Below are 13392 nucleotides of genomic sequence, written 5' to 3' on the forward strand. Positions count from 1 at the left end.
AAAAACATCTTTTAGGAAAGACCTCTCTGTCCTTCGCTAGCTCACTAAACGAGTTGTAGATTCATAAAGTTTTAGTTAATATTGCAGGGACTCCATATGCGCAGCTGGGTTGTTTGTCGAAGCAGCAATGATATGCAGATGCATATATCGAGAATATAAAAGTATTAAGAAGGGAACTTAATAACTAACTCATTTTTTGCCTCTCCGACGGCTGGTGTTGTTATTACCGAGCTGAAAGTAGTCAACCTCAGCGGTGCCCACCACGGACCACAAGAAAACCGGGTGATTTCATTAAGCGTTAGTAACGAGTCATCGATTTTTCCATGTAGAAAACTGATTAGTCCCTGGGTTTGGTTGCACATCATTGTTCCGTTACTCTACATGCACGCAGTTGTTGTGCTGATCGCGGGCACTGCACTTCTTCTCGTCTACATGCTCGGCCCATGGACCCCGCTCCAGGTCCAACGGTTCATCAGACCTCGAGAAGTGACCGCGATGACGACCTTGGGAGCCGTGACTGGCCTCCGCGTCTCTGTGCTTGACAAGTACGCTCCAGAGATAGCACTTAGCCTGGTTAATTCTGGAGCACAAGCAAGCGCTTCATGCTTTCCAGGTGCCGCCTAACCCTTCGAAGAAGTGACGCCCACACGAAGACAAGCCTTCTTGTCGGAGCGTTGGCTAAGCACCCAAAGTCTCCACCTTCCCATGTACATTTTGTTTAGTGTTCTCCGCTTTACGCCACTTATTTTTTGAAGGGCCAGCGAAAAAATAAAGCCGTAGCAACAACGAATAATAGCAATAGCGTCCTCGAAAAGGCTAAACGGAAATACAAGAACTTCAAGTTGGCCCACTCGCAGAAGTATACAAAAGCACGGTCCGCCACACACTTGTCTACAACTCGACAACAGCAAAATGCGGTATACGTGGATGTCAGTTACGATTGGCTTTTACCCCGAAGCAATATCTAATCGTGCGTGCGCTTTCGTATGGATTTTGGTTGACAGCTGACGCCATCAAATTTAGTCGAATCCAGGATGTAACGGCAAATTTCGCAAAAACACACCATGGCATCTCGCTTCAGCGCTTCGAACAAGTACGTGCACCACTGTATACGAAGAAAGGAGGCAGTGCTAATGGATTTCGAGTGCACCACAGAGCATTGCGCTAAACACGGCTCCTTTTCCTCGTTTCCTTGTTGCGCCCCGATGCCTGTGGGTCAGTTGGCACGCACAAACGAACACCGTTATATCGCAGGTACGTGGCTGTCTTCTACGGCGTCCCGTTTGCGGACGCACCGCTGGGCGCTGACCGCTTCTCGCCCCCGTCCCGCGGCACCCCGTGGAGCGGCTATCGCGACGCCTCGGAGCAAGTGCGCGACCCCTGCCTGCAGCCCACGCCCTCCTCGCTGGTGGACGACGCGCACGGCTTTGTCGGCGCCGAAAACTGCCTGCACGTGAACGTGTTCGCTCCGGAGGACGCCACGAACAGGTGGACATTGCCTTGCGTTTCTTTTTAGTGAAAACCTGACTATTCTTATGGTTTGGTTTATTGGTTTATTGGGGTTTAACGTCCCGAAGCAACTCAGGCCATGAGGGACGCCGTAGTGAAGGGCTCCGGAAATTTCGACCAACTGGGGTTCTTTAACGTGCACTGGATCATCTTGGAAGAATGGACAGAAATATTAGATACAATACGTCTGAATAGCCCAGGTAGGTAGGTAACCTTTAATGACCAAAATCAGGGGAATGTTCCTCGAGGCTTTTGGATGGGGTTCCTCATTCCAGGGCTTCACTTGCGTGAGCTTTCAGACGGACCTGTTTTATGAGGGCGCTTCTTGGAGTTCTGGCTAAGATCAAAGTGTAGTGACCGGCTCAAAAATCAAAGGGTGTAAAATTTTTGCATGTGTAAAATAACTCTAGCGAATGCTCCCGGGTTTACCCAGGCCACCTAGTGCGTTCGCCATCGCGCATCCATCGCTTAGGTTTAGCGAGGTATAAGTATGCAGAGCCCCTATTTCTGACTACTTATTTCTTCACACGTGTTTTGTATCAGTGGTAAACATAATTGTCCACTCAACCCCCGGGATATCAAAGCGCTTATGTGTTATTCGCTGACAGGAATTAAGCTTCCCAAGAAAAAAAGTATCGCCTATGCCGCAGCAGGCAAATTTGTCAGCTCATGCGAATGGATAACGGCTCTCGTTCATCACAGCTGTACTATAATGGTATTAGTAATTACCGACCCATCTCTGTCTTATCGATCTTTTCTGAGAGCTTAGCGAAGCGTATTGATTATTAGTTTTATTTCGCCTTTGATTTACTCAAAGTCAATTCAACCACTCGGAATGAATTTAGAAAAACAAATCTACCAAACAGACCTTACTATAACAGAAAGAGCTTAATCTGTCTCAATTACAAAAACAGGCAGCCTGTACTTACTTTTCTGTCGACTTTTAAAAATCATTTCATTCTATTAATAATCTGACTTACTAAAAAATAAATTGCAATATTTGAAATCAGCGGGCATTTTCTACAAGTAATCAAGTCACAGCTGAGATTTTTGTAGCAGTTTGTCCCAGCGGAATCATGTCGTTTTGGTTTAAAACCCATAGGTAAAGGTGTTGCTTAGGGCATTAGTCTTGGTCCGCTTCTTTTTACTAGCTACATCTCACTAATCTATGGTTAAAGCCTAATGCTCCAGATTTCCGTATACTAAAAACAAAGCAAACTCTGCTAATCAAGCTTAAAAAGTGGTTGATAGTAAACCATTTAAAACCATTTAATGTTAATAATAAAACATACTCTAATATTCAGACCAAGGTCGAAGCAGTTAAATTCTCATTTAAGTTTAATCTATAGAAAGCATCTATAGAAATTACCAATAGCACGAGATACCAGATGTTACATTTTCGCAGAACATGGTATGGGATAATGTTGTGTCCCCTTATTGCTTTTGTGTGTGTGCGCCCCCGCATCCTCCTCCTAACGACCACTCGCATCCTCCTCCTAACGACGACTTGCCCCTCGTCGCACGCTGTCGCCGGATGCCCCCCCATGGTGCGCCCCCGCGTCCTCCTCCTGTTTTGGGAAGCCACTCCCTCCCGTGGACGCTTCTCCGCTCCCTCCTTTCTTCGGGCGGCCAGTTCGGCTCCTGCCTCGGTCGACGCTGGTCGCACCCTCATCGGCTTTAAATAAACGAAGTCTAAAAGTACCGTGTGCGTCTTTCGCTGCATTGAACACAGCGACCGGACACGACAGATAACCACATCGATTCTCTTTAACTAGCCCGTAAGTGCTTTAATTAACCCCTAAGGCCCCTAAGTGACCGTAAGTACCATTTCGTATAGCATAAAGCTTATTGGAAATATTACAAATTACCAAAATATCCTAAATGACTGGTTTTCCTAGAGAATTTCACCTTCCTATATGTTGCTATGTTCACCAGACTATATGAAGAACCTAAAGACATACCGTCCTGTCTGATTATACCTCCTGATAGCGCTGTTGTACATAGAAGTATGGGACCCAATCCTGGGTGCTGGCACATGTTATCTCCTGAGCCGACTGCTAGATACAGCTACTGCTCGGACCGCGACCGTTCCAGGTCGGTGTTGGTGATTCTTCACGGCGGCGGGTTCCAGCGGGGCTCTAACGACGACCCGCTTTATGACGGCCGCTACATGGCCGCCGCGGAGGACGTCGTGGTCTTCGTGCCCAACTACAGGCTCAACGTCTTCGGCTTCCTGACCACGCCTTTCCTCGGGGTTCCCGGAAACCAGGGACTGCGCGACCAGCACTCCGCGCTTGAGTGGGTCTCGGAGAACGCCGAAGCGTTCGGCGGCAACAACGCTTCGATCACGCTCGTCGGAGTCGACAGCGGCGCCGTGAGCGCTGGCTTGCACCTGCTGATGCCCGAGAGTCGCAGACTGGTCCACCGCGTCGTCATGCAGGGTGGAAGTCCGTTCGAGGCGGCTGAGCAGGTGCCCTTCGTGGGAGCGGCGGAGATTCAGGAGTATGCCGCGGCAGTATGCGCACATGGCAAGAGACCAGTCAACGTGTGAGTAACTTTCGTAATTACGAGATTTGAGAGGCCGTCTAGCTAGCCCATCTCTGTTCATCCGCCGCGGTGGCTCAGTGGTTATGGTGCTCGGCTGCTGACCCGAAAGACCTGGCTACGATCCCAGCCGCGGCTGTCAAATTTCGATGGAGGCGAAATTCTAGAGGCCCGTGTACTGTGCGATGTCAGTGCACGTTAAAGAACCCCAGGTGGTCGAAATTTCCGGAGCCCTTCACCACGGCGTCTCTCATAGCCTGAGTCACTTTGGGAAGTTAAAGCCCAATAAAACCAAAATCAAGCCAAACCATCTCTGTTCAGTGCCCATGAGAGACCGAGAGTATAGGAATGCATAGCAGGATACAAAAAAAGGTCTTTGAGTAGCTTGCAATGAATACTCGTTCCACGTTCGCTTCGAAAGCGCACCGGTCTGAGTGAAATTATGGGACAAATAGAATACACATACTACGGAGCCTGTTGCGGATAGTTTATTACGTTGAGGCACGACATTAAGAACAATTTGCAAAAAATAATGATCTCGGTGTTGTTTCCGCTAACCATTTCAGATTGGACTTGTAGTAGAGTGGCGGGTGCATTTCTCGGTTTAGAAAAAAAAAAGGTTAAGATTTCAATAACAATTAAGTGGCTTATAAATTAAAATGGTTGCGTGGCATTTAAAAGCGAAGTGGAAGTTAGACAGGCCTTTACATGCTTTTTACATTCCTCATAAGTAATTCCACTATTCAAAGTACAGTTTCAACCGTATTGGATCGTATCGCCTTAATATCATCGCCGTCGACGTGGCCCTGAATCTAATACAGGGCTTAACTGCTACGAGTAGTTTGTCGACTATGACTGAATGGAGTGTATTGTGAATTACATCATGCGTGTGTGGGGCCTCGCTTCATGGACCGATCTACTCAAACGACTCCTGCGAATCCCTATGCAACACCGAGTAGAGGCTCATGTATACAAATGCGCTATTAGAGTTCAGAATACATTGAAGCCCACGACAACTTAACGCGAGAGCCATTGAGTTAACTTAAGAGCAGGCCTTGGATTTTGAGCGAGTCCTGTCGCAACACTGACTCCCGCAGAAACTACACGGCACAAGACGAGGCTTCGGTGAGGTCACTGATTGAATGCCTGAGAGGAGCGCCGCCACTCAATCTGCTCCGTGACCTCGACCCGTTCGATGGCGTCAACGGCAAACTGTTCGGACCCTCGTACGAGCCGTGGGGCAAGAACTCCGTGCTCATTGCCGGCATGCCACCCTTTCAAGAGGAAGGCGGTGAGAACGCCGATCCCTCGCATGAACTGCTGCCGTCGCTGAACGGGACTGAGCTCCTCATCGGCCACACGACCAACGAAGGCGAGTTCTACCTAGGCGAGTTCTTCAAAGACTGGTCCCTAGCCCAGGTCGGCAAGTGGCCGAGGGGATTCGTTCAGGTCTTCCTCGAGCGCCTAGTGTTGCAGTTTTTTGCGAGACCTAGGCTGGGACCCGCATGGAGGCTGTACTTTAGTGGCAGCGGCTACTCCAGCGCTGACCGTTACGTCCAGGCGTCTGAATTTTTGGCTGACGCCAAAGTCGGTTGTCCGTCTGGAGCCATGGCCGACCTGGTGAGCAGGCGCGGAGGCGCGGTGTACCGGTACGTCCTGGAGGCCTTCGCAAACGACCTTCTGCCTCAAGGAGATGCTAACGAGACGGAACACTTCGTAGAGGAGCGCCGCAATAGGACGGACTTCTACCACAACCCGACGCACTATTTCGACGCCTTCATGGCGTTGGGTGGAGCGCTTGCGAGTGCTACCAAGCTGCCCGAGAAAGTGGTGGCGCAGGGCAGACACGTGATGCGCAGGTGGGCGACGTTCGCCAAAACCGGGTGAGCATTTTGAAAGCACGACAGCAAGTTGTCGGTGACCGTAGTAGTCTCAGCCCTGAGGTGATTTCGACTGTCATGAAATAATCTTTACTGGGAATGGTTTCACTGTCCTCTTTTTCTTCTAGTGCCGATTGCTAGATTATAGCTTCCGGCAAAACGTGGTCTCCCGTTCTATGGGAAGAAGTACAAGAATAACGACGACGCGGAGGATAACACAAGTGCACGGTTCGTGGCTGTTGTTAAGCTATAATGAAGCAGGCCGTTAAACCCGCAAATTTACGCACACAGTATGGTGAATAAGGAGAAAAGAATATTTTTATTATCTTGTTAGACACCAGTCTTGGGTTCATTTCTTGGGTTCATTTCTTCTCTTTATTTGGCATTTGTAATGTCTGCGTTCTTCTTGTTAAATCTAACTAGTTTCTTTTAACATCCAGCTCCTCCTAAAGACTGCAGGCTGATTAAACGGACCTAAGCGCATGCATGACAGAAATTCACGCGATGCATCGTCCTTTCAATTGCTTGGGGCAGGAAGAAAAGACGCTAATGCGAACACTAGGGTCGAAAGCGCTAGTGGCTTTGTTGGTACATGAGGTTCAGTACTGGACGTGTAACAAAAATTAATTAATTAATTAAAGTTAATAAACGAATAATATTAGCGTTCTCCGCGTGACATGAAATCTTTTGGCTCTCGTCTATGTACTTTGTGATCATGATAGCTAACTATACACCTATATATTCATGCAGTGCGAATTCTTAGCCGTAGTAAGGTCGGCTAGTGTTAAACGGGAATTTACCAAGCGCGTGCTACTGCGACGGGTGCTTGCTGCTTTCGCAGTAGAGTAGCTTTTATAAGGATGACTGTTTACTGACTTCAAAAAACACGCTCAGTGGATGAGGGGTACAGAGAGGATTGTTTGTTTGGCGAACTGGAGCAGTGGGGAGAGTAGTGCTCTTTAGAGTTTAGTTCTGACCAGGTACAAAGCGGTTAAAAGCTGGAAGATGCCTGAGTGAACTTAGCCGAGGGCGAAAGCTATCAGCAAAGCCTCAGTGCCTAAGAGACATCACCATTCCGTACATGGGAAATTTATGCGCAGGTTGTTTTCGGAGGAGCAGAGTTGCTGCGATGAACATCCGATGAACATGAGTGAGATTTATGTTGATAAACACGTATTTCATCTAAAACATAATGTTCTCTCGCGTGATCAGCGTCACGATGAATGAAAAATAAAGCTTTTTAAATAGAAAACACAGGCGTGGTGCTCGGTTTATTGGCGTGTACTTGTATGTATTTAATAGTGGGATAAAAGTTAGGACTTACCAGTTTCATACGTTTATGCTTTGTTAACCCAGAAGACAGAGCCCTGTCTTTTGATCTATGATAAAATATTTCGCGCAGGTCTCCGAACGGGCCCGGCGACGATCTGTGGCCCAAGTACGACGCTCAGAGTAGATCGGCGCTTCGTATCTCCATGGACGATGTCTCGCCCGTGAGGGTCGAGGAAGACGGCCACTGCGACTTCATGATGTCGCACAGCCGCTGGCGCGAACTTTCTGCGCGGGCCTAATACTGTTCGCACAGTGGGATAACCTCGGGCTCACTTTTACTGCTGGGACTTAGAAATGGCTCACGCCAAAGACCGTGTTAGAGCTGTGTTATCTGTTTTGTTTATTTTTAGTTGTGCTTTTTTTCATTCAAATTTCAATCGTTTTAAGCCCTCTAGTATTCGAAAACGCTTACCAAGCAACAGATGTCGTTTTTCACGGACTAGGACGCACTTTCATTTGATTTATATCACGCTTCTATTCAGTAAAGTGTGCTTGTAAGCGGTTCCGCCAAACGATGGAAGCGCAGAAAGTAGCTTCTGTGTTTCCGCGGTGTGGATGCGCAGTGTCCTTTCGGACACGGGTGAGTGACAACGCATTTAAATGTTCAAACCTTATGACCTTTATGTTAGATGCTTCACTTTTCTTGTCCACAAGTGCAGAATGAAAGATGCATTTATATCATGAGTGTTGAAGCTGCCAGAAATATTTGAGGAATGCTGCGTTCCCATTTCGAAATTTATTTTGAGACAGTGTTTTGGGGCGAAGTTGAGTTAAACGGAAAGCCAGTCACTCAGAAAAAAACTTGGGCGCTGCATTTAATTAGCTCGAATATCTATGTTATGGGTAAATTAAAAATTTTGTGTGGGTGACCGTTGTGTTACTTTTAGTTCTGGAATATGTCACAAGTGAAACTTGACCTTTCAAGAAGACACCCTCTTTATTAGAGCTCACATTTATTTGCAGAAATGCTACATACGGCGAGTTACACTAGTATTAACAATTATTTTGTCATAATATTAGCTTGAAATATGCGCCCACATGCGTTTAAAAAGGGGGGAAAAGAAATAAAGCTGATTTTCTCCTCAGTGCCGTCACAGCTTCCAGACGGGCAGCTGTCGACACTAACGGCCCCAGGAACGGCCGTTGTATATCTAAGAGAATATCATACGCTGACTGAGAAGGCAAGTTTGTTTTATGATTTCCCTCTATTGTGATAGCGAAATTCTTCCACAGTAATCCGCGACCACTTGCAAAACTGCAGCTTCCAGTTTTCGGCTATGAATATTTCAATCAACACGGCTCTGAGGTACGCTGGGGGCCATTTCAAACAAATTCGTTTAGAGCTCGAACAAGTCACTGAAATGTGCTCCGAGGCACCACAGGGGACGGACTTCTCATTAAAACTACGAGCATCTTCTCACTACGCGGCCCATTCTTCTATGGCAAAGCATATTTGAACGTCAGAAGGCACGCCAGGCAATCCCGAAGGCCTAAACCAGTGTACCGAAGAGATTCTGGCCACGCGCTACACGGAATTCATACATTTCCGTCGTCAAAATCGGTTCTTCCATCAGACTTGGCGTATGCCTTCGCAAAGTCGCACTGCCTACATTAGGATCAAGGAGCCAAACTCCCGCGAAGTTTTGGCCCACACTCCAACGCACTTTGCGAAGAGCCGACTGCAAAGCCATGCTGCCGGTAACGTCGGGATGTTCCCCGAAGTTAATGGTAATGACGACGACGATTATGTACGGGCGTTGCGTCGAGGCAGCGAGAGATGGCGCGGAGGGCACGCTAGCCGGGAAAGAAGACCCATTGGGATGGACGAGGAAAGAGGGAGGGCACGCCGGGATAGTTTGCGGGAATCGCAACTCTACTACGGCCGCCTCGGCGACGACAGATGTCGGTGCGATCTCTCTTATGGCTGCAGCGGCGGCGAGAAGAGGGCGAGAGACTGCCATAACGACCGAGCTGATGACGTTAAATGATGATGACCTGAGCGTGCAGCAGAAAGCCTGCGATGATGGGGCAGCGCCGGATCGTAATGATGGGCGCCAAATGCGCCTCCTAACGGAGCATGTCCTGGGTGGAAATATATGTTTGCCTCTTGCTGTTCTGCTCTCTGTTCTGAGCTGTTTTGCTGGCGCGGGCATGGCTGGTACTGCTCCGGCGCCTACAGACCCCCCTCCCTACCCTCTTCACTTTCCCTCATTGCACCCAGAGCTTTGCTCTTCGTGATGCCGCTCTTGTCTTTGTCGTGCCAGGAGGGAAGGTGAGCTTGGGACAAGAATTATTACTGTGTGGTGCGCACTAAAGTTCGCCCATAGCACTTGGAGCACTTCTGCGGCGCCAGATAATGGCCGCTTCTGGGGCACCGATTAACAAAAATAAGTTGAGATGTGAACAACTAAGAAGACGCAAAAAAATACCGCTGGCGTTAATATGTACGCAACTGCAGTCTGCTTTGCAGGAGTTACGCATTCTGTTCGAGAACGCCGAAGAAGTTGTATTGGCTATCTAGAGTTGCGCAAAAAATGTACGCAGGGGTGGATCAACCCAAAAGGGGCAGAAGGCCAGCAAAGCTGTGACAAGGGGACTACTGAAAAAGAATGTTCGGGTATATAAAATATCACACGAGTATACACGGGGCCCCTTCAGCGCTTTTCTAACTGCACTTTTTTATTTAAGTAAGTACCATATCCCGCGTAAGCTACGCTTGTGCAAGCTACATTCAGAATGCCCCATCCTTGCAATACCAGAGAATAGTCGCGCTGCAACCATTCACCTTCCTTGCGAATGATAAAATCAGCATGAATCTTTTTAGTTGGTCTTGAATTTTTCTGTGGCATATTATGCGATTCGAATTGAAATGTTTTTCTTCACGCACTACAGCATTCGTGCATGCCTCATTCTCTTTGCGCTCCATGCACACCCAGTATGTTTTAAACACTGCTAACTTCGCTTGTCGCATGAATTTACTGATTTAGGCAAAAGGCAAAGAAAATTACTATTGTTATGATCAACCTTTAGGCAAAACTAACGGCAACTGTAACGAAGGCAACTGTTTATTCGTTCCCACCGCGAAAAAATTGATACTAATGTTTTACTTAAAGCGAATGAAGCACTAGTGAGAAGATAGACATGTTTTGCTGAAAAATACTTTGTTTTCAGGATGTTTATGTTGGAAGCTACGAGGAATTCGAAGCCAACTCTTTTAAAAATCTCCCTATGACCCTCATTATTGTCAACAGTGGACAAACTGCCGTACTCTTTTTCGCTGAAGTCCGCATCGCCATAATGGGATGCAGTGCGTCTCTAAACTACTGATTTGCTGCTAGATCTTTTAGCGCAAGGAACCTCTGCGCACCATGATTGCTGTTATGTGTACGGCATAATGCAATTAAAGAATTCCATGTTCGGAAACTTTACTACATCCATTACTGAAAGGCTGTATACTGAAATAGATTTCTTGAGTTTATTGGTTGATATCAGACCTTGGTTGTAACTATGCGAAAAAGCTAAGACAAAGTAAGAAATGCTTGCCACACGGACGAAGGCAGGTCTTGAACTCTATTTCGAAAACAAAGATGGCTCTCGTTTTTGCTGCGTTTGAACAATGCAAACAATGCAAACAATGAACAATGATGTCTTAGGCTGGTCTTAGGCTCTAGCCTAAGACCAGCCTAAGACATCGTTGCCGCTGAAAGAGCGCTGAGTGCGACTTGAGTCCTTCGAAAAAGTGAAGCTTGAGCCGTCATCATGAGTTAGTTGGCATGGATCGTGACCGAGCCTCTCCTGAGCCGCACTTTGGCCGCGAAGTTAAACAGTAGGTGGGCAACTCGAAAGCCCAAGACGCTTTGTGCACATTTATGGGCTTACTTCTGTGCAAGAACAAGAAAGAAGACAGCTTCAGAAAGCACACGCTTTAAATTTATTTTATTACCAATTTTTCTGAAACAATGATAAGCACAACATTTCATAACACCGCAATAAATGTTACTATGTGCATTCTTCAAAAAGGCTAGGGAAGCCCAATTTTAACCAGACGAATGCGGAGTTCACTACATAGTAGGGCTACAGGATGAAGCGTTCGGTGATAGCTATGTTTGAGTGGTAACTGCAACTTTCGTCGGCTTTTTAAGGACGCTGACCAATGAAACATAAAGAAAAAGTATAAAGGAAAAGGACACCTCTGTTTGTCCTGGAGAAGTTTCTACCGACAACTTCATTTTGTGGCCTTGGTCAGCTTGAGAGCAGGCAGGAGCGCCAGCGTTAAATCAGCAACTTTCGCATCATATCATATTTTCCGCTAACCTCTAAAGAATGGAATTCCCTATCCGCATCATTAACTAGCATCACTGATTCAACTCAATTTAGAAGAATACTTACCACTCTGATTACATAATGATCGCTTTTGTATTTTATTGTAGTGTTGTGTTCTCCACTAGTATTGTTCTTAAACTATTTTATTAATCTGTTCCGTGTTAATTTTGCTCACTTTTTATCCTGCCTCAGTTGTTCTATAGTTTTGTATAAATTGTGCTTTGTTTGTTTTTCTTGTTATCAACTGCCCTTCCCCTCTGAAATGTACTCTGTACCCTGAGGGTATCACAAATAAATAAATAAATAAATGTTCTTCCCCAGCGGGCATATTCTTAAGCCGCAGAAACGCTAAAATACGGGACGAAAAAAAGCGAGTGCTTGTACGTCCTTCTCCTTAACACAGGAGTGCTACTTCAAAGCAACGGTCGCCTAAGGAGGCACCTTTTGGAGACAAACATGCATACGTCCCAGTAATGTACAGCGTCGTATAATCGCATGCTACAACCTTCTTGAATACTGCTATGAAACTTGCGAGAATACGCACGTATCATACGCACGTGTCAACTACTTTGTTACGTAGTTGCAGGAAACTGCCGCATAGGTACATCTTTACTCTCAACATGACAGCATTAATTATTTATTAATTAATTACTTTAAATGATCCCTTCACCCTAAGGACTCTCAAATAAAGACATTGCGTAACGAATGGGCATTGTACAGTTAAATGCATTGTAGAGGAAACCTATGAGGTATCCTCGGTGGGGCGGCGGCACTGCGCCTCGACCGGAACGGTGGCGTTAGGTGCGTCACTCCGAATTGTGCTTATGGGCTTCTCGCCGAGACCTGCGCTCAAGACACGAACCGAGGCTACGAGAATTATTCTTTCAGGGAACAGCAACTGAAAGCTCACAATTCTCGACCGAGTGTAGCGATACTCCTGCGCAAGTAAAAAGATGTTAGTGAAGGCTGGAGGTCTATCAGTGAATTAATATGGCATGCCTTGACCATTGGCCCATCAGTAGACCATTTTTACATTGGCTCACACAAGCAAAGTATCCGCACGGCTAACATCAGTGCTAAACATGACATGGAGACAACCTTGCAAGCGGCATCGGTACTGCAAACAAGTGCAGTGAATTGGACGCGGAGCCCTTGAGCTGATAAGAACGAGTATAGACAGCCGGTAACTTGTGTGATAAGCGCGGGGCGTGCGAGGACATCTTTCGCGCGATAGGAAGACGACCGCGCGTCCGTCAGTTCTCGTCCTAAGTGAATGACATTCGACGGGCGAGGTATCTGAGCCACCGAGCTCAGTCCGCTTCTTGAGTCCAGGTCGCTCACTGGTGTGCATCACGCGCGGCTCGGAATGAGGCACCTGACGCCACCGTTGCGGTTGTGGCGCAGTGCTGCAGCCTCAGCGAGGCAGTACTCGCAGCCAGTCGTCGCCTCCATTGAAGATGAGAAACCAGCGGCCGTCAAGCCTAAACCATTTAGCGAGGTTCCCAGGGTGCCCTCGCTACCACTGGTTGGGAGTTCCTGGATGTACTGGCGCGTTGTGGGTGAGTGTCACTACTTTCGGTTTCAGTACAGAGCCAGAAACAAATTTCCAAGGGGGATACGGCGACACGTTCAGCCTACGGCAGATGGCGCTACCAGAGAACACTCTGCTCGCGCTTTCTCCTGCAGTAGCTTCCGTCCCCGGTGTTCCAGCACAAGATTCAAGTTCGCAAGAGCAGAATGACAGTGGCTGAAGGAGTAATGCTGGCAAAAATGACTATGCCTTTTTGCGGCTTTCAATATTATT

General features: G+C 47.3%; 2 protein-coding genes across 2 annotated transcripts in view; both read left to right on the forward strand.

Moving 5' to 3' along the window:
• The first annotated feature begins 495 nt into the window (after positions 1-495).
• LOC149339498 (acetylcholinesterase-like) lies at positions 496-7504 on the forward strand. Its single transcript, XM_089550935.1, has 5 exons — positions 496-545; positions 1255-1488; positions 3604-4056; positions 5151-5936; positions 7336-7504. Exons 1-5 carry the CDS (start codon positions 496-498, stop codon positions 7502-7504), a joined length of 1692 nt encoding a protein of 563 aa, XP_089407061.1.
• Positions 7505-12821: 5317 nt separating this feature from the next.
• Positions 12822-13392, forward strand: part of LOC149339499 (putative cytochrome P450 49a1) — a 46025-nt gene continuing 45454 nt past the window's right edge. The window contains exon 1 of the mRNA XM_089550492.1: positions 12822-13147. Coding sequence (XP_089406618.1) covers positions 12955-13147 — 193 coding nt within the window. The 5' untranslated portion in view covers positions 12822-12954. The remainder of the gene's footprint in view (positions 13148-13392) is intronic.

Source organism: Amblyomma mixtum, chromosome 6, assembly GCF_055824585.1.
Source record: "Amblyomma mixtum isolate Tamu chromosome 6, ASM5582458v1, whole genome shotgun sequence".
In the NCBI taxonomy this organism is placed as follows: Eukaryota; Metazoa; Arthropoda; class Arachnida; order Ixodida; family Ixodidae; genus Amblyomma; species Amblyomma mixtum.

Bases quoted from the DNA above. Each gene is read 5' to 3' on its own strand.
- LOC149339498 (XM_089550935.1), top strand. From the start codon at position 496: ATGACGACCTTGGGAGCCGTGACTGGCCTCCGCGTCTCTGTGCTTGAC. The intron at 546-1,254 runs GTACGCTCCAGA...GTTATATCGCAG, and splicing joins CGCGTCTCTGTGCTTGACAA to GTACGTGGCTGTCTTCTACG. The intron at 1,489-3,603 runs GTGGACATTGCC...CGACCGTTCCAG, and splicing joins CCGGAGGACGCCACGAACAG to GTCGGTGTTGGTGATTCTTC.